This window comes from Nansenia antarctica (assembly GCF_963989245.1).
Source record: "Nansenia antarctica genome assembly, chromosome: 6".
NCBI lineage: Eukaryota > Metazoa > Chordata > Actinopteri > Argentiniformes > Microstomatidae > Nansenia > Nansenia antarctica.
This window is the reverse complement of record NC_137676.1, coordinates 63412894-63437592: the sequence shown is the minus strand read 5'-3', so window position 1 is coordinate 63437592 and position 24699 is coordinate 63412894. Positions and strand designations below refer to the sequence as shown.

At 47.2% G+C, this 24699-nt stretch overlaps 2 protein-coding genes across 2 annotated transcripts in view; one reads left to right on the top strand and one right to left on the bottom strand.

Moving 5' to 3' along the window:
* frem3 (Fras1 related extracellular matrix 3) overlaps positions 1-11224 on the top strand; it is a gene marked incomplete at both ends in the record, with an annotated part of 42103 nt that extends 30879 nt beyond the window's left edge. The window contains 17 exons of the mRNA XM_080534749.1: position 1; positions 399-596; positions 1176-1340; positions 2021-2203; positions 2429-2559; positions 3494-3652; positions 4287-4590; positions 5113-5244; positions 5603-5934; positions 6126-6318; positions 6910-7014; positions 7574-7701; positions 8051-8185; positions 8580-8706; positions 9172-9359; positions 9812-9958; positions 10640-11224. The exon at position 1 is cut by the window's left edge and continues 209 nt beyond it. Coding sequence (XP_080390875.1) covers position 1; positions 399-596; positions 1176-1340; positions 2021-2203; positions 2429-2559; positions 3494-3652; positions 4287-4590; positions 5113-5244; positions 5603-5934; positions 6126-6318; positions 6910-7014; positions 7574-7701; positions 8051-8185; positions 8580-8706; positions 9172-9359; positions 9812-9958; positions 10640-11224 — 3213 coding nt within the window. The remainder of the gene's footprint in view (positions 2-398; positions 597-1175; positions 1341-2020; positions 2204-2428; positions 2560-3493; positions 3653-4286; positions 4591-5112; positions 5245-5602; positions 5935-6125; positions 6319-6909; positions 7015-7573; positions 7702-8050; positions 8186-8579; positions 8707-9171; positions 9360-9811; positions 9959-10639) is intronic.
* Positions 11225-13197: 1973 nt separating this feature from the next.
* On the bottom strand, positions 13198-23349 carry smarca5 (SNF2 related chromatin remodeling ATPase 5). Its single transcript, XM_080535094.1, has 24 exons — positions 23259-23349; positions 22263-22391; positions 21924-22090; positions 21689-21789; positions 21486-21586; positions 21010-21189; positions 20291-20446; positions 19970-20101; positions 19736-19804; positions 19507-19616; positions 18729-18955; positions 18295-18416; positions 17841-17993; positions 17557-17689; positions 17186-17334; positions 16664-16783; positions 16404-16511; positions 16181-16294; positions 15922-16044; positions 15624-15756; positions 15384-15502; positions 14922-15134; positions 14586-14696; positions 13198-13293 (listed from the first exon to the last, which is right to left on the bottom strand). The coding sequence occupies exons 1-24, from the start codon at positions 23334-23336 to the stop codon at positions 13228-13230; spliced, it is 3114 nt and encodes a 1037-aa protein (XP_080391220.1). The 5' UTR covers positions 23337-23349; the 3' UTR covers positions 13198-13227.
* Between the last annotated feature and the right edge of the window lie 1350 nt (positions 23350-24699).

Sequence of the window (24699 nt, the reverse complement as noted above, 5' to 3'; positions counted from 1 at the left end):
CGTGAGTCATCCTCACAGACACACACACATGCACACCGCACGCACACACGCACACAGACACACGCACACACTGTCAATTTGGTTTATTTAGTTACGGTTTAAGATTTGTATGATGCTGCCTAAACTGTCTAAGGATTTCATTGAATCATCATGATTTCAGAGAGTGTATTTAACCATCAAGGCACTATGTTCAGCAGCTATTTCACATTGAGAAATTGAGCGATATCCCTGATATTAAGCTACCATGGACAGATCAGTATTCTGTTCCCTTTTGAGCCCGGTTTAAATCTGTGGTGGTCATTTTCAGTGCCTTTTGAGCCCAGTTAAAACCTATGGTGGTCCTTTTCGCTGCCTTTTGAGCCCAGTTTAAATCTGCTGTGGTCTGTCTGCTGTTTCAGTGCCCAAGGTGCAGTTCAAGTCTGCCAGCTACGTGGTGGATGAGGCCGACGGGGAGGTGAAGGTGGTGGTGTACCGTAGTGGAGACATCAGCCACACGTCCACGGTGCGCTGCTACACCCGCCAGGGCACCGCCCAGGTCATGATGGACTACGACGAGAGGCCCAACACGGACGGATCCCTCATCACCTTCCTGCCTGGTAACATCTGTCTCTCCGCATATCTCCCTCTTTCTCTTCCTCGCTTTTCCTCTCTCTTGCTCTCTCTCTCTCTCTCTCTCTCTCTCTCTCTCTCTCTCTCTCTCTCTCTCTCTCTCTCTCTCTCTCTCTCTCTCTCTCTCTCTCTCTCCTAATCAGATGACTCCTTTTCTCCACTCCTTATCTCTCAGGCTCTCTCTTCTCCTGTGTCTACAACACACCCTGACCTGTCATGTAGCCCCTAGCAACTTGTGTTATCCTTCCCCGGTACCAACCCCTCAGCCCTGATGATTTCAATAGCTCTGTCTAACATCACACGTCTACATGATTCTCCCTCATGTTTTTATTTAACCTTTTTTTCTTTAGCAGGGAGTCCCATTGAGACCACGGTCTCTTTTACAAGGGAGCCCTGCATACACAACAGTTTACAATCATACATAATACACATACACAATTCCAACATCATAAAACACAATCAAGAAAAAATGTTTAAAATGTTCTGAATTGTCCGTAATAAAAAGATTATTACAGAACTGCCTGATCTCCGTATTGACTCCATGTCTCTCCTCTCTCTGTGTACAGGGGAGAGTGAGAAGGAATGCGTGGTGAACCTGGTGGATGACACTCTCTATGAGGACGACGAGGAGTTCCGTCTGCTGCTGGGGTCGCCCAAGAGCAAGTCCCCCTTCGGTGCCTCCATCGGGGAGCAGAAGGAGGCGGTGGTCACCGTCACGGACGGGAAAGACAGTAAGTGTCGGAAGATGGAGATATGGTTAGATCTATGGCGTGCATGGATATGGGACAGGGGAGGCAGGTGGAGGTAGAAATCGGAGGACGGGCTCATTGTAACACATGGAATTGAATGAGGAACGGTATCAAACATGATACTCTTCCTCATTTCATTCCATGGATTACATTGAGCCCATCCTCTGATTTCAACATTCACCAGCCTCCCCTGCTGCATATGGAATACTGCCTTGTGTCATCCAGCAAGCTAGGTGGGGCTCTATTCCTAAAAGAAAATGGCAGATTTCCTTGAATATGCACAGTTTTTTTTTTTTTTTTTTAAGAATAAAGGAAGCATAAAGAATAGCATGCGTAATAGAAAATAATAAAGCACAGTAGTAAAGCACAGCAGGCCTGATTAATTAACTGTACACCTGTGCAATAACTGCACCTGTAAATGTTTAGATAATCAAGTCTGACAGAGACCGGTCAAGTATTTTCATGCTGTATCTGAGTTTATACTTGAGTTTAAAGAAATGTGAACATTTCACCTTTTGGTGAAATGTGAACATTTCACATTGAAAAACAATATTGTGAGTATATCCTTGATAAAAAACAAACACAATTTTAGCATAAAAATATAGATAGAAAAGATAGAAAAGATTCAAGATTCTTCTTCTAACTGCTGTGTCTCTCCTCAGAGCCCATCATCCGTTTCTCTGAGATCAAGTACAGCGTGCGTGAGCCCCAGGTGAAGGGGCAGACGGCGGTGGTGAAGATCCCCGTCCTGCGCCTGGGAGACACCTCCAAGGTGGCCCTGGTCAGGGTCCACACCAAGGACGGCTCAGCCACCTCCGGAGAGGACTACAACCCGCTGTCTGAGGGTGAGGAGGGGGGAGACAGGAAGGGGACAGGAGACAGGGAGAGGGGAGGAAGGGGGTGGTGGGGCTCAATACAACATGTTCACTAGATAAGGGTCTATGTCATACAGCGTATGGCGTAACGATTTACAAAGCAAAAAGCCAAAGGCAGTGGAAATATCCCTTTAACACTTTGAGTTCTGTGTTCACCATTCACACCAAAACGTGTGTGTGTGTGTCATCTTTCAGATGTGGAGTTCAAGGAGGGAGAGACAGAGCACTTTGTGGAGGTGCAGATCCTGTACGATGGTCAGAGGGAGATGAGGGAGGCCTTCACCGTCCACATGAAGCCTGACGAGTACATGGTCGCTGAGATACAGGTGAGACAGAGGCCACACACACACACACACACACACACACACTTCATAAATACCCCACATAAATACCCACACTCTTCATAAATACCCTTCAAGATGTGAGGGTACACACACACAAACACACAAACACACACACACACACACGTGAGCATGCGCCCTGCCTGCCCAGGTTAAAATAGCCAGGCAGCAGCTGCTGTGCCACTGTCAGCGGACCCAGAGCTGTCTTATAAAAAGCCTTTCCCCTTGGAGTCCATGGGAATGTCTCCCAGAGCACACCGACTGACCTATACACACAGCTATGTGGCATTCTATCCATGTACTGTACTGTAGGCTACACACACACATACTGACCTGATGGAAATAGAGGTGCATACCAGAGGTGCCTGCTCTCACTTCAATTCAGCTTCCTTTACGGTTTACTCTATCATGACGAGTACTTCTGCTTGGCCTGTCTGTGTTGTGCCAAGATTGTATGATGATTATTTTAATTATTTATAAAAAAAAGGATTGTGCCTTGATAAGTCGATTCATATTCAACCCTGGTGTTCAAGGAAGATAGGTGCAATGGGTGCACTCTGTGTGACATCAAATCAATGATATGTGACAGCAGAGGTGAAAGCGGGAACAATTCGGCAACCGGCCAAATGTGTCATCGATTTTCAACAATGTTTTTCTGAATAAAAATCTGAAAATGTTGATTGGTTGCCAACCTGTTCCCGCTTTCACCAGCTGCTGTCACATATCTTATATTGTGAGTTCCCTGTGGGCCTGTCGATCTATGGGCTGCGGGGCCGATGGTAAAGAAAGACAAAGGCCTAGACCAGAAAAATATCAAATAAACGCCCTTGGTTGATTGATAGTCCAGGGCCGTTTTGTAGTCTCTGTCCGTCCCTGGACTTGTTATAACCCCCTCCTTCTCCCTCCCTGTGTCTCCCAGATGAACAAGGCCATCGTGTACATCGAGGAGATGGACAGCGTCGCCGACGTCACCTTCCCCGCCGTGCCCCACGTGGTGTCCCTCCTCATGTACGACGACACGGCCCGCGTCAAGGACAGCCCCCACCCCCCCACCGGGTACCCCATCGTGTGTGTGACGGTGAGTGGGCTGGGCCGGGCCAAGACACACACACACACCTAGACACACACAGACATACACACACCTATTAACCAGATGTTTCCAGGGTAGAGCGAAGTCTGCTTTCACTTTCATCTTGTTCGTAAAACAGCGTTCATCTGGGGAAGGTATAATTTTGTTGCTTCCAAACCTGTTTCTGAGGTAGTGAATGGAAAGTATTTCTATAATAATAATAATAATAATAATAATAACTTCTATTTGTATAGCACTTATCTTGCAAACGTTGCAGTTAGAAGGAAGGAAGGTAGATTCTGACTTTATGAGAGCATTTAGAATGAGAGCATTTAGAATGAGAGCTTTTAGAATGAGAGCATTTAGAATGAGAGCTTTTAGAATGAGAGTGTTTAGAATGAGAGCATTTAGAATGAGAGCTTTTAGAATGAGAGCTTTTAGAATGATAGCGTTTAGAACAGTGCATGCCTGCTCAGATTCAGCATTGTCGAACATCGAGGCTACTCAACATAGATCTCAGAACGTATCCACTTGTAACCAACCTTGTCAAAAACTAAACCTATTCTCCCTGACCTCCTCCTCTCTCCTCCTCCTCCTCCTCCTCCTCCTCCTCCTCTTCCAACTCCTCCATCCGCCCCTCCAGGCCTGCAACCCCAAGTACCACGACTTTGATAAGACGGGCTCCATCTGCACGGTGGAGAACATCAACGACACGCTGACCCAGTACCGCTGGCTCGTCAGCGCCCCCAGCGGGTCGGACGGCGTCACCAGCCCCATGAGGGAGGTGGACACCAACACCTTCTTCACCAACACCAAGTCCATCACCCTGGACTCCATCTACTACCAGGCCGGCTCCAGGGTCCAGTGCGCCGCCCGGGCCTTCAACGCCAACGGAGACGCCGGTCTGGAGCTGTCCAGTCCCATCGTCATCGTCAGCAAGGAGGAGGGTGAGTGGAGCGGAAGGGAAATGACTTGAGAATAGAACGAAAAAATTATAATTCCCATGGGAAACTTCAGGCTACTCCAGAATCGGAGACATTTTTTTATTCTGTATTTTTGTGAGTGCCAACAAACCCATATGTCTAACAGTGTATCAGACGTGACCAAGCAATATGTATGCACTTTAGAACCTCGCCTCCTCTCCTGTAAAAAGATTGGACTGATATAAAGAAAATGTTCTCTTTGTTCTCTTTGTTTCTATGAATGAATGAATGAATGAATGGTCTTTATTGTCATTGATATAGTACAGGTACCATACAACGAAATTTGGGAGGGGGGCTCCCCTGGTGCTAGGAAAAAAATACTAAAAACAAGAAGGGAAAAGAGCTGGTTTACATAAATAAAGGCTATATACACTATCCACTATTCTAACATCCAGTCGTGCTGGGGTATGGATTGTAATGTGATCTCTCTCTCTCTCTCTCTCTCTCTTTTTCTCCCTCCCTCCCTCCCTCCCTCCCTCCCTCCAGGTCTGTGTCAGCCTCGTGTGGCCGGCACCGTTGGCGCTGAGCCGTTCTCCGCTAAGATCCGCTACACAGGACCTGACGACCCAGACTTCCCTAATCTCATCAAACTGACCGTCACCATGCCCCACATGGACGGTGAGTGGCAGTCACACAGACACCCTCTTAATCTCCTGACTAACTGGTCTGGAGACAGTTTAATAACGGAGCTCACGTTGGATAAGGACAGGGGTCGGGGCAATAGAGTTAGCTGACTCGAGGTCAGTTGTTATGGGCGACACGTCATCAGAGTATTACAAGACGGTTAAGTCGTACGGCGATGGCTGCTGCCTGCTCTTTGAAAGATTGGGCCACTGTAAAGCCATAAAAAACATGTTTGTGAAAAATCCCACTTCATCCCAAATCTCCATACAAATACATTGAATTGATTGGTTGATTGATTGATTGATTGGTTGGTTGATTGGTCGATTGACGGACACCCTCTCCCTCCTCTCAGGCATGCTGCCGGTCATCTCCACCCGGCCGCTGTCCAACTTCGAGCTGACCCTGAGCCCCGACGGCACGCGCGTGGGCAACCACCGCTGCTCCAACCTGCTGGACTTCAACGAGATCCAGACGAGCCACGGCTTCATCACCGACGCCACCAAGAACCCCGAGATCATCGGCGAGACGTCCCCCTACCAGTACAGCCCCGCCCTGCGCACCACCAACTCCCTGCGCTTCTACCGCAACCTGAACCTGGAGGCGTGTCTGTGGGAGTTCAACAGCTACTACGACATGTCTGAGCTGCTCAGCACCTGCGGGGGGACCGTAGGCACGGACGGACAGGTAACGATGCATGACACACACACACACACGCATGTATGCACACACACACATGCAGACACACACACACACGCATGCAGACACACACACACACACGCACTACCCTGACCGTGTTTCGACTACTACTAGACACTGATCCTGATCCAGGCCGTCGTGACCTCTGACCCTGTGTCTCTGTCCGGTCCCACCTCTAGGTGCTGAACCTGGTCCAGTCCTACGTGACGCTGCGCGTGCCTCTCTACGTGTCCTACGTCTTCCACTCGCCCGTGGCCGTGGGAGGCTGGCAGCACTTCGACCTGCAGTCGGAACTCAAGCTCACCTTCGTGTACGACACCGCCATCTTGTGGCAGGACGGCATCGGCAGTCCACCTGAGGCCGAGCTGCAAGGTACAACGCCAGCCCAACGCTCCCTCAGTCTGCTGTGCTTATATTATATGCCAATTGCATACATCTGATCATACCATCATATATGGTCCCAACGGGGAACAAACCGACAACCTAACCTAACCTAATCTCACCACTGTGCTGATCCTACAAAAGGCTACTCATAATATAGTCGGACAACTGGATATAGCTACTAGTGTGATTTACTGTAGTATAGATGCTACGTATTACTTATTATCAATATGTAAGAGGTGAGTTAAAAGGTAACTTAGTTGTGGCATAACTTAATATTCCAACAACACGGGTATTGTTGTAATATCATTACTGGTAAAGCATTTTACTCCTTACCTTAACTCACCAACTGCCAAACAATTCCAGAACCCTCACCTAGAGTGCCTAGAGTTTTATGTAGTATCTACCTAGCAACAATACTTTGATTGACTCCAAAATGAAGAATCATACATTATGCATTTTTGGTGGTTAACAATTTGGGCGACTTTATTCACCCACAGCACTGAATGAGTTAAAATAGCGTGTTTCCTGTGACAGCTGGTGTGTAGGGTGCAGACTAACCGTGTGACTGTGTCCCTGTAGGAGCCATGTACCCCACCAGCATGAGGATCAACGAGGAGGGCCGTCTGGTGGTCAACTTCAAGACCGAGGCTCGCTTCAGAGGACAGTTTGTCATGTTCCACCCAGGTATGGGAGAAGAACTCACACACACACACATGCACACACACACACACACACACACACACACACACACACACACACACAAACCCGCGCACACACACACACACGCATACACACACTAAACCCATCCGGTAGGTTCATGCTATAGCCAGCCCTCCTATTGGGTTGCAACTGTGACCCAGATCCCATCTCTCCTATTTCCAGAGTCCCACGTGAGGGGCTCCGTCGTGTGTAAAGCAGTGTGGATCACAGTGGATAGGGGTCGCTCCGTCCTGTGTGAAAGCACCAGGGGTCGCTCCGTCAAATGTCCATATGACCTTACTACTTTGACTGTCAGACAAAAACAAAACAGCTACAACTCCTAAAACGGAATGCCATGTCTGTACATACAGTAGTGGTAAAGGCTCAGTAGTTTGTGTTCAGATAGTATTTCCACAGCAGACACATTTAAAAGAAGCAGATTTCATAGAGATACTGTACATATGAGGCAACAAAGATATGTTTATGTGTGTGTATGAGGCTATACAGATGTTTAATGTGTGTGCGTGTGCGTGTATTCTACCAGGAACGTCCCTGTCGTCCATGGTGATGTGTGCGGACCACCCTGGGCTGACCTTCACCCTGGCCCTGGTCAGGACCGAGCCCACCTACAACCAGCCCATGCAGCAGTGGAGCTTCGTGTCTGACTTCGCTGTGAGTCACTAACTAACTTCATAACTTTTAACGGTTATTTTTGGAGTGGGGTAGTCCCACTCGATATAACAGGCCACTAATAATAGTAGAACACTCTCACCACAGCCATTCCATTCCAATTCGAATGATACACAGTATTTCCTCCAGTTAAATCGATCAACAGCAGTATTTCTGACTGTCCCGAATCTTCCTGCTCTGTGGTGGTCAAGGATGTGATGGAGAATTTAGCAGTGACCCCTGTTTTAATAATGTTTCAACGTATCGGTATACAGTGGTATATTGTCCATCGCTGATGATGCTGTGCGGTGATGAACGTGGTGTTGATATTCTGTTACTGTGCTGGCCTTAGGTGCGCGACTACTCAGGCACCTACACAGTGAAGATGATCCCCTGCAGCGCCTCTCCTAACTCAGAGTTCACCATCCCCCCCGTGTGCCACCCACGAGAGCCCCTCACCTTCGACATGGACATCCGCTTCCAGCAGGTCAGTACCAGTGGTCCTCTGTGTCTCACCACCTTCTAAAGGGATACCCAGCGGAAATAAATTACCTCTTTAGAAACTAAACATCCTGAGTGTCGTCCAACAACATTGACAAGAACCATATTATTCTATAACAAAGGAATTGCCATTGTCCCCTGTTTAACTCATTTAGTGCAGAGGGTGAATAAAGTCGCCCAAATTGTCAACATTCTAGAGTGCCACGGGTGACTTCGGCAGAAATGCATAAATGATGATGGTTCAATTTGTAGCCAATCAAATTATTGCTGCTAGGTAAATAAATACCACATACAGTAAAACATTTGCCGCTCTAGGTGGTGAGTGTTCCTGAATGATCAGTCAGTTGGTGAGTTAAACCGTTGGTCCTTGTGTGTGCCAGGTGAGTGACCCGGTGGCAGCAGAGTTCAGCCTGAACACTCAGATGTTCCTGCTGTCCAAGAGAGAGCTGTGGCTGTCCGACGGCTCCATGGGCTTCGGAGAGGGATCCGACGCCGCCTTCTCAGAAGGTACTACACCGCCCCCCGGTGGACACTAGGAGCTACTACAGCCAGCACAAACACTAGTGGACTAGTCTTTCCTTTTGATAGGCTAGTTGTTGTTTTTTAACTCAATGTGACGACCCACTATGGCAAGTGGATGATATTGATATTAATAATTAAAATTTGACATGTTTACCATTTAGCAAAGCTTCTTGCGATTAGAGATTACAGGAACAGTCTCCCTGGAGTAAGTGCCTGGGCTAAGTGCCTTACTCAAGGGCACACTGGTGGTGGTGGTGTTCCCAGGTGGGATTTGAACTCAGGACCTTCTGAACACCAACAAACTCACTATCCCCTAGGCCACCACTACCCCACAGTAATGAGCAGTGAAGTGTTGATCTGGGGAGTGTCGTTGCACTGTACCCTTTGAACCTTTGAACCTCGTTCACCCTCCTCTCCTCCTTCCTTCCTCTCCCTCCTCCCTCGCCCCAGGTTCCTCCATCTTCGGGCGTGTGATGGTGGACCCCGTTCAGAACCTGGGAGAGTCCTTCTCCTGCAGCATTGAGAAGGTGTTCCTGTGTACGGGCGCCGACGGCTACGTCCCCAAGTACAACCCCACCGCCAAGGAGTTTGGTTGCCTGGCCGACGCCCCCTCACTGCTGTACCGCTTCAAGATCCTGGTAAACAACCATTAACAACAAACCTTGGTGGACGCACATCTCTACTATCCACTGTGATCCACACTGAAACTGTTATCAGTATAATATAGGTCATGTTAACCTAATTCAATACTATATAGGATCGCCACTAGGATTAATGATTACCAAATATGGGACAAAAGATGGCCTTCCCCCTGCACGGGGTGGGGGGTTTGCAGGAATTGGCACATTTACGCTATACCTACGCATTAGGGGGCCTGTGATTGGATGAATATACGGGACAAGGGAGTGTCCTGTGTATTAACCTAGCCCAAAATACGAGAGCAACCTTAATACTATACAATGCTATTCTATGCTAGGCTATTCTATTCTATTCTATTCTATTCTATTCTATGCTATGCTATGTTATGCTATGCTATGCTCTGTGTTTCTATGGTCTGATGATGTGTCTGATGTGTGTGTGCGTCCTCCAGGACAAGGCCCAGCCAGAGACCCAGGCCACAGCGTTCGGAGACGTGGTGTTCGGGGCCACGCTGGCCGCCGACACCCCTGGAGCCCTGCCTCTGGTCCGACAGTCTGGCTCAGACGGCTTCACCCTCTCCTCCTCGCCACTCTTCCAGGTCCAATATCTCACTCTCTCCCCATGGCTGCTCACACGTGGCTGTGGCTGTGGGTCACCTTAGAAGTTGACCTATTTTGAAGTTGAAATACTGTGGTTGTTGAAGTGTGAAACAAAAGAGAAAGACGTATCCCCTGCGTTCGGCTTTTCTATCCCCCTTCAACCACAGTATTTAAATTAGGAGCTGTTTGAAGGAGAACCAATGAGACCGCATCCTATTTAGTCTATTCAAATAACACCACCGCATTACCACAGTCTTGAGACCTTGTGACAGATCACAGCCATTTGGCCCATTAGGGGAAGGGTCATTTGAAGATTAGGGCAGAATTGAAGTTTTCCCCCTTCAAACCCCCTCTCCTCCCGATATCACTACTGTGTCCTCATGTATTTCACCTTCCCTTTTGTAGTCCTACTGTCATCATTTAGCTTTATTCATGGTAAAGATGCTCACTTTCACTCAGTATATATATACTCAATTTAAATGCTGACCTGTAAACAGGATGGCAATATGGATGGTACTCCCTGAATTATGAGTTAAATATTGGTTGATAACTGATTATAATAGACCACAAAGATACGGTACCCTTTTTCAAGGCTTTGTTGTTTCACAGAACACATTGACATGTTGCAGCCAAAGTGTTCATGAAGACACTCAAGTCCTCTGTGTCTGTCTCTGTGTCAGGTGGCGGCTGGTCGCGAGTGGTTCATCCACACCATCTACACCGTCCGCTCCCGAGACAACGCCAACCGCAACATCGGCAAACGCAGCCTGGACTACCTCCACCACAGCCTGTCCTCCGTCGACCCCCAGCCCGACGCCGGCACCTCCTCCCTGGGTCGCAGCCGCCGCGCCGCCCCCGGGCCGGCCCAGGACGTGGTCCAAGACATCGGCGTCGACAACAACCGCGGCACCAACCTCCAGCACATCGCCCTGGAGCGCGCCGACCGCCTCGTGGTGAGCCAGCGGCAGCCCTGGGCGCCGGGCCGCGACCGCCTGGCCAGCGAGGGCCACCTGGAGCGCCCCCTGCTGGGGAGCTCGGGCAGGGAGCCCGTGGACTCCTCCACCCTGCCCATGCTGGTGGGTCTGGCGGGTCTCGTCCTCCTCGTCTGCCTGGTGGCCATCGTGGTCGTCCTCCTGCTGAGACGCAAGAGACGCCAGGAGAAGAAGAACCAGTTCCCGCCCTACGCCACCTCGTCAAGCTCCGCCTACGGTGGGAGGGGCTTCAGCAGTCCGACGGCGAGCACGAGGGACAGCTCCGAGGTCTAAGAGGCACCACCTCCCCTCCCCTCCCCTCCCACCTACCACCTTTCCCTCCCCCTCCTCAACCCTGGTCCTTCTCTCCCGCCCCCTCTGAGACATTGACAGTTCCAACCTGCACCACAGTGCCTTCCAAGTCCAAGTCCAACCCCCTCCACCCACCTCCCTCTCTCTAAGCACTGAAGACAGCCAGCTCCCTGGACATTAGAGGTCAATGTCTATGGATGGGTATGGGGCCCGTAAGCATCAAATGAGAGCATGCATGGATGGCCGAGACGGAGTCAATGTGTGAGGCTCACTGATTCCCAATTAAGTGTTTTGAACTCTTTCCTGTGGCACGCCCCACTGTAGGTTTAACATGGGCTCCAACCATCAGTCATTTGTGAATCACGTGTGAAATATTAGTCCAAGTTCCCCAAGTGCTGATGCCCTGCTCACCGGGTTGCCATGTTGCAGAGGTACAGAATCCCTCCCCACCACGCTATCAAGTGCCATTGCTGAAAATCCCAATGATGAAATCTTCCTGCAACAGTGGGGCCTATAGAACGTAACGGGGAATGCCAACAGGGCAACCCAATTCCCCTCAATAGTGAGAAGCAGAGGCGAGTATTCTTTCTGTTTTTTCTTAAGAGAAAACTAGTTTACCTTTAGTTTAGTTATGGTGTTTTTATTCATGTTCATTTAATGTGTTAACTATAATTATTATTGTTTTTGGTGAGAGGAGGACAAGCCAAATGGGTCGAATGTTGTGTTGGTCAAGGCTGGCTTTTATCGAATGCTGATGTGATAAATTAATATGTATTTTTGTAATATTGATAAATAATGCACTGCTGTGCTTTAAGAAGCCCTCAGTAGTGCATGCTCCACCCACTGCAGCATAGATAATGATGCTATTCAAAGGGATTGTAATATTGTCATTTTAGTCAATCGAGTGCGTAAACTATTCATTCAGAATTTGTTTTTATACATTTTTATTTCAGGTCTTTGAAAAATGTGGTTTAAAATCACATGTATGTGCATATTATAATAACTTATCGGTGTACATACCTGCATGTATAGGACATTAAAATCTACCGTCAACAGTGCAAACACACAGGTATTAATACACCCTGGGGAAACTTGAAAACATTTTGTGTTCTGTGTATCAAGTACCGAAACAGCAATTACAAGCAGAAAATTGTGACTCTTATGCAAGTGACTAGTATAAGTTAATATGTGCCAATTAGTAAAGACAGACATTTCTCTGACCAATTTAGATCAAATTGGTAACTTATCAATCTTGTGATAATTTCAATCAATTGTTTGATGTACTCCAACTTTAACTGCCAAATACAAATGTACTTTTCTGATTTTTTAAATTTTATTTCATCCTAGCTTTCACTAAAAGTGCATGATAACAGCTCTGTGGGAGAATAACTGCTTAATTTTCAAATCAAAACAAACTCAATTTCAATTTATTAAAAAAAAAAGGGGGAGCTTTTATTAGTGACATGTTCCAAAAGGACATTTTCTACTCCAAGTAGGAAAGTAAAATAACAAAGGTTTTTGTAAAATAAAAAAAAAGGAGGATTACATATTGTTTACAAGCAATGGAATGTGGCACAACCAATCAACAGGCATAAATACATTTATTTCACCTCAAATACTAGTAAAAAAGGGGTAGAAAACAAATAAGACAGAACTAAACCAGCACAGCTGCAGTATTTGGGTGTGTCACTACAAGTCAGGTCTGCCAAACAGAGCACTAAAACCTTCTAGTCTTTTAGAAACAACACGCTATAGGAGAAGAGCAGTTCAGTTCAGTCCTCTGTTTATTTTATTTTATTATTATACAGTACATTATCGTCATCATCATCACGACCCGTAAGAAACAAACACAGATGCTACGACTACTATACTGGAGGCTTCTGACACTCTCTTCCGTCTCCTCCTCCTCCTCCTCCTCCTCCTCCTCCTCCTCCTCCTCCACCACCACCACCTGACAGGCAGACAGCTCGTGTCCAGCCTCCATCTTACAATTTCAGCTTTTTCCTGCGTCCTCTACTGTCTGGGGTCCCCTCTGTCTTGCGCTTCTGGGCCTGAGGAGGAACAGGGGGGTGAGAAAGAAGGAAGTCACTTTCCAGTCAAGTCATGATAATTAGGTAATGCGATAGGACAACTGTATTTGTTTATATCTTCCTCTTTGTGATATTGTTATGAAATGGTGTGGTGTTGATCTTGACGAGCATAGAGGAGGGGGGGTACCCAGGGGGTAAGACCCTGCGACATACCAGCGTCATGTCCAGGGGGTGTACTAACTTGTACATTAAGCCGCCTCACGCTACGGAAACAGGAGATAGGGTCCTTCCCTATGGGCCATTAGGCTCGAGAACCATCGGTTCTCAAGGCTACTTACTTATGTGGTCTTGACTACCTGTCCACTTTCTCACCTGGTTCTCCTGCTCTCTCTCCTTCTCTCCCTCCCTATCTTCCTCTCTCCTCCATATTTTGCTGTCAACCAAAAGGCAAACATAACAACCAGAGTATTTATAATCTTATAAGAGGTATAAATTGATCCATATCAATTTATAACATAATTATAATTGAATTTTGGATTGCTGTGGGCAATGCAGTCACTCTCTCACCTGGAAGAAAAAAAAACATGTCCAACTATACTATAAAAAACAGACATTTCAAATGCTTCAATCCACTGTCCATGTACTGTAAATATGCCATTATGGTATTACCATGAAGCCCAATTCTAGCAGAATAAGAAAGATTGTATATCTAATTTAAGTAAAATAATAAAGTGCATCCAGTTAGCTCTTTAGCTGGCAAGTGTGCAGCAGACTAGCTCATCTCATCACCTCTGAGCTAGCTAGCTAGCTTGATAGTTCTTTGACACTATTTACACAATGTAATTATAGTCATTGTCAAGTGTCAGTCAGACACTTTCTAGTCACAATAATAACGACCAATTTTAACCAACTTTCTCTATCAGAACACTCAGCAATTATATTTGCTAACGTTTCAACTTGCTTACTTTCTATCTGAAGACATCTCACCCGGCAAAAACTCTCTCGCGTCGCGCGCACAATGTTGTTTTATTCTCCAGCGCGGCACAGTGCGAACCGAAGTGTGGAGAGATAGGTCTGGCTATGCGAGACTACTGGCGGACTAATGTTACCAACGAGCCTATGGGCTTGCCACTTGCCAGATTCGGGTTGGGTGCGTTTAACAAACGCGGATATTTTAGCTTGTCAGATGTTTGGCGTTTATGTCCGTAATAATTCCTCTTTCTTGGGGGGGCGGGTGGTTCCGTTGGCGGGCGGCCCGCCCCCCCAAGGCAATGGTAGGGGAAACACTGGGGGATGATGGTGTGAAGGCTTACAGAAGACGTCCGGGGTCCTCTCTTCTTCTTCTCTGCCTTCTCTCTCTCCTCCAGCTCCATGTTCTCTCTCTCGATCAGTGTGATCAGGGTGTTGCATCGCCTCTGGAGCTCCTACACACACACACACACACACACACACACACACACACACTTCAAATTCTTTAATGTTCACAAGATGTTTTCCTTTGACAGCAAAGACACACACACAATCTATTGAAACCGATCGACTCCTAAATCGTTATCCCGGTTTACAACAGATTTAAGCAGTTGGGCAAAAACACTGAAAAGAAGTTGGTGTCGAGACCAAAAAAATAAAATCAGTCCAGTCCAACTCACCATGGCGGTCCTGGACTTGAGGAACCAGTCGAAGCGGAACTGCGGAGAGTTGCGGATGCACTGGCGGAGCTCGTCGTAGACGCTCTCCTTGTCGAAGCCCAGCTTGTGGAGCATGCAGATGAGAAAGCGGTCCTCCTCCTCTGTGTAGTTCTTCCCCTTGTTGGTGCCGTACGAGATACGCAGCTGGTGGAACGGCGCCTTGTAGCGGCCGATCTGGACGAGGGCGGGAAACGTTTGGTTGGTTTACGACGTGATATACGCACACACATTTGAATAAACTTTGTGGGTTCTGGTTTGAACTTGGTATATAAAGTGTATCGGCAGAGGTGCTGTATGTGTGTAAATGTTTGCATGTCTGTGTTGTTTGTGCACCACTGCATTGATTCAAGTAAATCACTTTTAGCTAACTCCATAGATCTGCTTAGAGCCAGAATATGTACAGTATGTATCTATCTATCTTACCTTTGAGTCCAGTGCTTTCTTGATGCTGATCCTCCTCTGGATCCGGGCCTCTCCTCTCTCGATCTGAGCCATGATCTTCTCAATATCCTGCAGCTCGTTGCAGCGCTCCCAGAACACAGCTGTTGGGGAGCGCACACACACACACACACACACACGCACACACACACAACAGATTAATCATTGACAGTTCCATTTTGGGAATGCAGTGTAAGAGGCAGACGGGGGAACGGGGAACCTTACCGGAATATTCCATGACCTCCTCGGGGGTCTTGCCCTCCACCTCTCTGGCGATGTTCTCGATGTCGTCCCGCCCCCACTTCTCATTGGCTTTGATGAACTGGTTGAAATCCCGCTTGTTCCAAATGGTGAAGCCCTGAGTCGAGGTGACAGTCAAGGAATAAGTGAAACATCAACAAGCATCAAAGTCATTGAACTTTGCTGCATCTATGCTTTAAACTCATGTTATGTTGAGTGAGGGTGATAATGATGACATGCCTAGCGTTAAAACATTCGTTTCGAACTTCGTTCCAGCCAATACCTGAGAGAGGAGGTTCTCCTTCTCCTCCAGCTCCTCCTCCGTTAGCGCGTCAGCCTCGTCGATCTTGGCCTGCTCCTCCTTCTGATGCTGGGCCGAGTTGGACTGCTCTGGGTTACGAGGGACCTGGAGAGAGGGGAACACACCTTCTAACAAACACTCGACACAACACACCGTGCCTCTCGACACTGAACCCAAAGGTCATAGTAACGTGTGTTTAGGTCTGGGGTGTTGGTGGGTAAAAGGGAGCGCGTAGACGTACCTTGTAGCCGATGGTCTTCCTGTAGAACAGGATCTCCTTCTCCAACAGCTCAAACAGACGCGGAGGGAAGAACTGGAAGTCCTGAACGTTGGGTTGTTTGGGGGGACGAGGGGCCTGGCAGGAGAGGGATTAGAAGATAGGATTTCAGTATTAGAGAGAGAGGTCTAAAACTACGTAGTTATACCTCCTGCCTCCAGGGGGGCAATAGTGAGGCCTAACTCACCTTGGGTGCTTTGGGCTCGCTGACACGCAGGGCCTCTCGGAAGTAGGCGTCCACAGCGTAGTTGGCCTTCCTCTCTCTCTTGGGCGGCTCGATCCAGTTTGTGATCACCTGGTGAAAAGAAGGCAATCGTCAATAATTGTAAAAATAAATAAATAAAAAATACACAAGACTGATCTCACTACAATGACATCGATGAGAGACAACTGTAAACAGATGATGTATTCAGGCACGGTGCTAAACAGGAAGTGGACGAAGTTTACCTTCTTCTTCTCTCTGTAGTCCTCTCCTTCGAAGGTGTACACGCTGCCTTCCGTCTCCATGGTGAAGTTCCTCAGGGAGCTCTCCCCCATGTTAGACATCTTCTCCTTCAACTCGATGGTCTGGGAGGGGGGGGGGGGGGGGGGGTGCACACACAATCAACTCTCTGTACACGCATGATATCCCTATGTAGGATTATAGCTTTTATGTTGCCTGGTACAAAACAAAGTACAATACCAGGTTTAAGACCACAAATGAATATTATTGTTGTATGATATTGTAATTACTAATACTTCATCGCTCTGTTGAGGAGCTAATGTAGCTTGACCAAAGCATTTAATTGCACCGTTACAGCTGTATTCTGTGTAAAACAAACATTGATTTGAATGAGGTCTTTGTTGTTTGTTGTTGTGTCGGATCCCTGTGTGACATGTTTTAAACGTATACACCGTGTCTTATTATGATTCTATGGGTACGAGGTCACCACAGGTCGTCCAGTTCCGTTCCATCGCCTCGTCTCCTACCTTCCTCTCCCCTCTCTCCAGGATGTCGTCGATGTCGTCGTCCGTGATGTCACTCTCCTTGGACGCGAACACGTGGGTGGCGCCGTGGCGGATGATTGACAGCATCTCGTCCTTGCCCAACTTGCCGAGGTTGGGGTCCACTAACCTTCCTACAGGACAGACAGACAGACAGATAAGGGAAACTCAGTCAGTTGCAATTCAATAAAAACCAATTCTATTGTTATGTCGTTGTTAGAATGTTGGTTAGAAACTGCAGTATCGGAGATCCAAAATGGCCACCATCTGATAACTCCCTCAGGAGTTCATATTGACCAGATGTCAATGCCAGGTGCCATTGCGGCTCTGAGGTGGGTGTCCAGCCGGTCAGTTACCTTGCTGGATGACGATGGAGTCGAGACGGAGCTTCATCTCTGCTCTCTCCACGATCCTCTCCTCCACCGTGTTCTCTGTGATGAAGCGGAACACGCGCACCTGCTTCTTCTGACCAATCCTGTGAGCTCGGTCCTGTGAGGGACAGGTAGAACAACCAATGAGGTGAGAATTGATTGAACAGTTGCCAGGCAAGGTGATGGTATGGCTGTTGAAAATGAGTGCCACACACACACACACACACACACACACACACAGTCTCTCTCACACACACAGTGTTACTGACCATGGCCTGGAGGTCGACCTGAGGGTTCCAGTCAGAGTCGTAGAGGATGACCACGTCAGCGGTGGCCAGGTTAATGCCCAGGCCTCCGGCCCTGGTACTCAACATGAAGATGAACTTGGAGCTGTTGTCCGCGTTGTACGCATTGATGGAGATCTGAGGGAGCGAGGAGACACGGGAAATGTAGTTCTGTCCCACAGCAAGATGTGTACTTACATAGTAGAGCCCTCAGTTTTTCCTCACCACGTGACCCGACCGGGAAAAACATCTAGGCCCTTGGAGGCCAGAGTCACATGGTCATGGAAAAACTCAGAAAAACTCTGTAACTGGATACAGTTACACCACCTGATAAGAACCAGTGGTAGTATTAACAAACTAAATCACTGAGGCACCATCACCCCAGGTGGATGAAACAGCCAAGATGTTGGGGCCGGGCTCATGGACCAGAGGGCCGTACCTGTCTCTCCTCGTGGGCCGTCTGACCATCCAGGCGGCAGTAGCCGTAGTTCTTCCACATACAGTAGTCCTCCAGGATGTCCAGCATCCTGGTCATCTGACTGAAGATCAGCACGCGGGAGCCTGGGGGTCAGGGGAAGACAGGGGTCGTCAATCAACCGACAAACATCTTCATTTCCCCGCGGCGATCAATGAAGTGCCTACCTATCTACCTTCCTATGTGGGTGCTACAACATGAACCCCCCTGCGACGATTTTGTAAAGTTCATAACTCTCATAACTCTGTGTTGTAAAAAGCTGGCCCTAAAACATTTCAAACAGAGGAAAATACTAATAAAAGACATCTTAAACTCTTGACTGAGCCAAAACAACTCAAATAAATCATAATAAAAGAATTAATAATAATAGGGAAAAAAACTACAATTCCCAAACTCACCGTCTGCCTTCATCTTCGGCAGCAGCTTGTCGAGGACGGCCATCTTGCCGCTGTTGACCGCCAGGTGGATGTCGGTGGTGTAGGGGGGTCCGGGCTCGGCGCCGTCAAACAGGTACGGGTGGTTACAGCACTTCCTCAGCTGCATCAGGACGTTCAGCAGACGCATCTTGTCCATCTTACCGGCCGAGTTCAGGATGTCTATGTCCTTCATCAGGATCTTGGTGTACCTGAGGAGAGAGGGGAAGACGGAGAAACGTTATTTGGGTGAATACGGGTTTAGGATGTCGGCTGGCCAAGAGGATAGTGAGTAGGACTGGTGATCGGTCTTGAGTTGAGAACTACACTACTAGTGTGCCCCTTGAGGAAGGCATTTAAGACTACTTTACTCCAGAGAGACTGTCTCTGTAATCTCTAATTGTAAATCATTTCGGATAGATTTGGACATGAATAAATGCAAGTCGGTTTTATGCAGTCGGATAATGCGATCCATCGCCATCTTGTTCAAAAACCCGAGGGAGAACCCTGGATATGGTATATATGCATGACAATATCTGCAAATTAATACACTGAGGACCGGTTTCACAGATAAGGCTTAAGCCTGTAAAATCTCCATTGAAGACGGTTTTTAGTCTAGGATTAGGCTTACGCCTCGTCTGTGAAACCGGCCCTGAATGTATTCAAATAGTCTAAATCGGAGAACGTGATTCTGTATATGACCATGTCGTGAGAGTAGCCACGGCAACCGAATGTACACCACCCTCGGGATGGGGATACTCACCACTCTCTCTGCATCTTGCTCAGACCCACGTACATCTTGATCTCTTTCTTAGGGAGCAGAGACTTCTCCACCTCGTTTTTGATACGACGCAGAAGGAACGGACGCAGTACCTTCACAGACACAAAGGGTCCGGGTTAACACAAAGAGTGTAACAGCCGTGTATCACAATGAAGAAATCCAAAATGTCAAAGAAACACCTCCAGGGCCCCTTTTCTTTTCAGACACTTACAGTGTGAAGACGTTCTACCAGCTTCTGATCTCCCAGACAGTTGTTGGTGTCGAACCAGGAGTCAAAGTCCTTCAAAATAAGAGAGTCAGATGAGTCAACACACAAAACAAATGACTTCAGATTGTAAACAGATGGGGAGAAGGATAATGTTTGGTGAGCTTCTCAGCCCGTGCTGTTGGGAGGTGAGACAGCAGCCTGTGCTGTGGGTGGGTGAGACAGCAGTGTGACTCTTACCTCAGAGGAGTTGAACACGTCAGGAAGCAGGAAGTTGAGGAGAGCCCAGAGCTCGTGGAGGTTGTTCTGCAGGGGGGTGCCGGTCAGCAGCAGACGGTTGGTGGTCTTGAACTCACGGACGATCTCAGACAGCTACATCACACACACACACACACACAATATGATCAACAAACCAAGAGAGTCTACCGCGTGAACGAATATAGCATGTCAAGAGATTAAAAGATTTGTACATAACGTTAACGTGCATCAATAGGCCAATGCATTGTAGGCATCTAAACATAACGGTATAGATGATCGAAAGCGATGGAGGAGACCCCTGACCTTTGACTTCTCATTCTTGATCCTGTGGGCCTCGTCGATGACCAGGTACCTCCAGTTGAACTTCTTGAAGACGGCCTTCTCGATGATGAGCATCTCGTAGGAGGTGACGCACACGTCCCACTCCCCTGGCAGCAGCACGTCCCTGATCATGGCCGTCTGAGAGAGAGAGAGAGACGGAGAAACAGACCTTTAACTCACCAACTGCCAAAGAATTCCGGAACACTCATCACCTCGAGTGGCAAGTATTTAAAGTATATGCCATTTATTTAGCAACAAACACTGACTGGCTACAAAATGAAGCATCATCTTTTATTAATAAAATACATTTTTGGTTAATAATACTTTATTAACCAAAAAAATGCATCAATGATGATGCTTCATTTAGTCACCCTTGAGACTGCACAATGTTGACAATTTGGGGGACTTTATTCATAAATTCTTTAAGTACGGGGTGGGCACAAGACCAAAGAACAGGCCTGCAGACATCCGCAGCCCAACCCAATGCACTGATGTGTGAAAACGGCTGATTCTACACAAATCACCAACACCTCCTCTACGGGGGTTGAGCCAGGACAAAGACGCCTTTTACTGTCTCACGACTCTAGACTTTCACATTGCTTAACTATATGAATTACTAAATAGGACCATGTGTCCTGCTGTTTTTGATTTTATCAACCAACCGGGAGAGTTACATACAATATGATTCTGCGACTGCTTACCCTCTCTTCTCTGTCTCCGATGAGGCAGACGGCTTTCAGGGAGGGCACCCAGCGTTTGAACTCGTTCATCCAGTTGTAGAGGGTGGACTTGGGCACCAGAACCATGTGGGGACCGGAGATGTTCCTGTAGTGCTTCATGTACCCCAGCAGGGAGATGGTCTGCAGGGTCTTACCCAAACCCTGAGGTGGAACAAAAGGTGGGTATGAGATCGTATATGCCATTTAGCTGAAGCTGATGCTTTTATCCAAAGAGAGAGATTGCAGTGATTGCATACACTTTTCAGTATATATGGTCCCAGCGGGAATTTAACCCACAACCTAAGCGTTGTTAGTGCAATGCTCTGCCAACTGAGCCACAGAAGACCACAAGATACACTGTACACAAACAGACACACACACAGGTGTACGTTTATAAACAACAGCGGTTTGAACAAGTACGGTAGTTATAACAGGATAGGAGAAGAAAAACAACACACCATTTCGTCGGCCAAGATCCCGTTGATTCCGTTCTCGTACAGTGAAATGAGCCAGTTCAGACCGCGGACCTGGTAGTCTCTCATGGTTCCCGATTTCACGACTGTCGAAAGAATACAGCTCGTTAAAATTAGTATTATGCCAGATTTTCACCTTTAACTTCGATGCAACACTGAAATACAAAAAAACACATGTGAGGGCTTACAAGAGGGCGAGTCGTCGAAGCGAGTGCAGACGTTGGTGGCCTTGCTGTTCTCGCTCAGAAGCTCCTCGTCCTCCTCCTGCTCTGTGCGGCGGTGGCGGTTACTGTTGACGAGAGCGAGAAACTCCATCACCCACAATCCACCAGCAATAACATGACAATTGTCCCACACACAAACCCAATGTGCCCATATGTGATACTAGCCGATTCCCTGGGTCGTCTTGCTATGGATACTCACTCTCCAGCGGAAAGCAGGTTCTGTTTGTCGTCCTTCTTGACACGAGGACGGCCGGGTTTCATCTTGAGGGGGGAGGTGGGCGTCTTCTGTGCTGCCGGTTGGATGAAATGGGCAAACACCTCCGTCTGCTTCAGTAGGTACTCAAATCTGTTGGTCCGGTCTGTTTTCTGCACACAGAGAAAAACAATAAACAAAACAGCCTTTTCAAATCAACTAAAGACAAAACACGTTCGGACAAAAAGGAACGTGTTCAGGACTGATGTTTTGGGGTGTCCAAGAATGACGCAAATGCAAATGAAGACCCTCTGAGATAGCTAGTGAGTAGCAGGGTGACATTACCACTTTCTCCTCGTAGGGAGGCGCCTCTGCTACCAAAGTCTCTGTCTGGGATGATGACGACTCGTCCTGGGCATCGTGTCCACTCTCGGAGGACTCCTCTTGTCCGGCCTCTGAAGCGTCATCTTTAGTCTGGTGGCAAACGAGACAAAGCAAAAAGTCAACATTGTGTGTTTGTGGGAAGTGGTGTTGCACTGTTGGCGCTACTTAATCAACTGCATATAATACAGCAGCAAGAGATCGATAGTAACGGCCATGCTTAGGTGGTCAGGAAAACCACCAGGCGTTGAGTTTGTAAACCCCATCAGCATCGCACCATGGCAATGCGCAACACCGTTATGAAAACAAAGCCCGGAGTAGGGCAGCAAAGTGGGCTGGAGTGACTTGTCTTGTCTGGCATCATGGTAACACAGGATGAGTCAGGGGAGCTAATCGATCCCTCTGTTTAGTTAGTTAGTGTGGCCTGAACAGGGTAGGGTGATCACTCCAGAGGTAAAGAGAGGTGTCAAGTCAACAACTATGAGTGTGAGGAATGAGGATGAGTTGTCGGCCGGTTAAGCTGGATCACAACACCAACGGTAGCTAGCTCACTAGCACTGGCGCCAGCTAAACTCTTATGAAACACAGGGCTGGCCTGACACACAACACTGTTACACTCCCGGGAGAAAAAAAAGATGGGTCGGAAAGAGACGCTGATTAGCCCAGCAGCAGAACTCAACAAAGCGTCGTGAAAGTTCGTGACGTTAGAATTATAAGGTTCTATCTCCATTTTGGTCAAAATTTAGTTTTTTACATAATCTGATTCATTAGGTGTTTATTAATGCCTGTGTGGTGTTATTTTTAAAATGTTGACATTTTTGAGTTAGTAATTCGTCAAATGCAAAGGTTCCATCTCACAGAACGTAATGGAATGTAAAAACTTTGACGCTCAATATCTCTGAACTGCCCTAAACGGAGATAGAACCTTATCATTCTAACGTCACGATTAAGACGTCTCACCTCCGTCGCTCCGAGGGTTGCTACAACTTCAGGCTTCGTCTCTTCCCGCGGCTCCACGCCGTTTCCACTTTCCGACATTCTCTCTTAACCGAATTTGCGACCTCGATTTAAACCGATCGTCCGCTTCTTCGATGGCTACGTGCCGGCGTTTGATAACAGAGATGATTTCCGAAACTTTCCACCAGCGTAAACGTAGGATCCTTTTGTTTCTAATGAAAGACAGGCTTGGTCACAAGCGATTCATTCGCTAGCGGAGAGCTACCACTACCCGCGTTCTCCAAAGCTACCCCGGTGGGACTTTGGGTATCGCGAGAACACGGAATCCTCGGGTAGCCGTCAAGTCTCCGCCCCCCTTGGTATGGCTGTGTTCGGAATGGTATACTAGCATACTACTCATACTAGATATGACGTAGATTTTGAGTATGCAGTGCGTTCACACTGTACAGTATGCGAGATTTGAGTATGAGAGAATCGCATACTTATTATGAATTTAGAAGGCAGTATGCAGTATATACTCATTGAGTATGCTAGTATGCAGTATGCTAGTATGCCATTCCGAACACAGCCTATGACGCGGTGGTACCGGAAAAGTAAGGAAGGAAACAGGAGATCCAGGCTTTGTATCAAGGATTTCACTTACAATACAAATCATATTTGACTGAATATTTGACATTTTCGAAACGTCCCTGGACCCAGTATTTCAAAACATTTCATCTAGATCAGAATGATCTCAATTCTTTCTTTTTTTTAAATATCGATCCAGGCTCAGATCTATCTGGCAGATTTTGAGTAGTAGGGGAAATCAACTACCTTGATTTGATTTTGGATTATAACGAATCTGTTATTATTATTCTGATCCAGATTAAACCATCGTTGTATTATTAATGACATGTAAAACCTTACATGAACACAACCAGGGATATACATTTTGTTTTGTTATGTTAAGGGTCAAATGTTACAGGTAGGCCTACTGTGTACACAAATAGCACTTAACATATTCAAACTACAAGATCAAACACTGGCTCACATCAGAGGTCATCACTGGACCTGATGTGATCTTTTTTATAAGGTGAAAACATATGATTTATGTCTCAAATAACAAACATGTATTTGTGATGAACACCGGAAAATTAAAACGAGTTATATTAATGTCATGTTATCATCACTGTTTCACACCATCTCCTCTATCCTCCACTCACTTCGTCCTCAACATATGGAGGACCAAGTCTGTCAAACTTAACAATACATATATAGACACATAAATGAATGTATGAACAAATAAATGAATGGATACACACAGTATAACGAAATACATTTCTATATTTATTTATTCTTTTCCACATTCATTCTTTATTTTCCATTGGAGGAGGATAATGTTAAGGACCAGCCCTGATTATACAGGTTGATTATACAGGTTGGCAGTGTTCGAGTTATGTGGGAG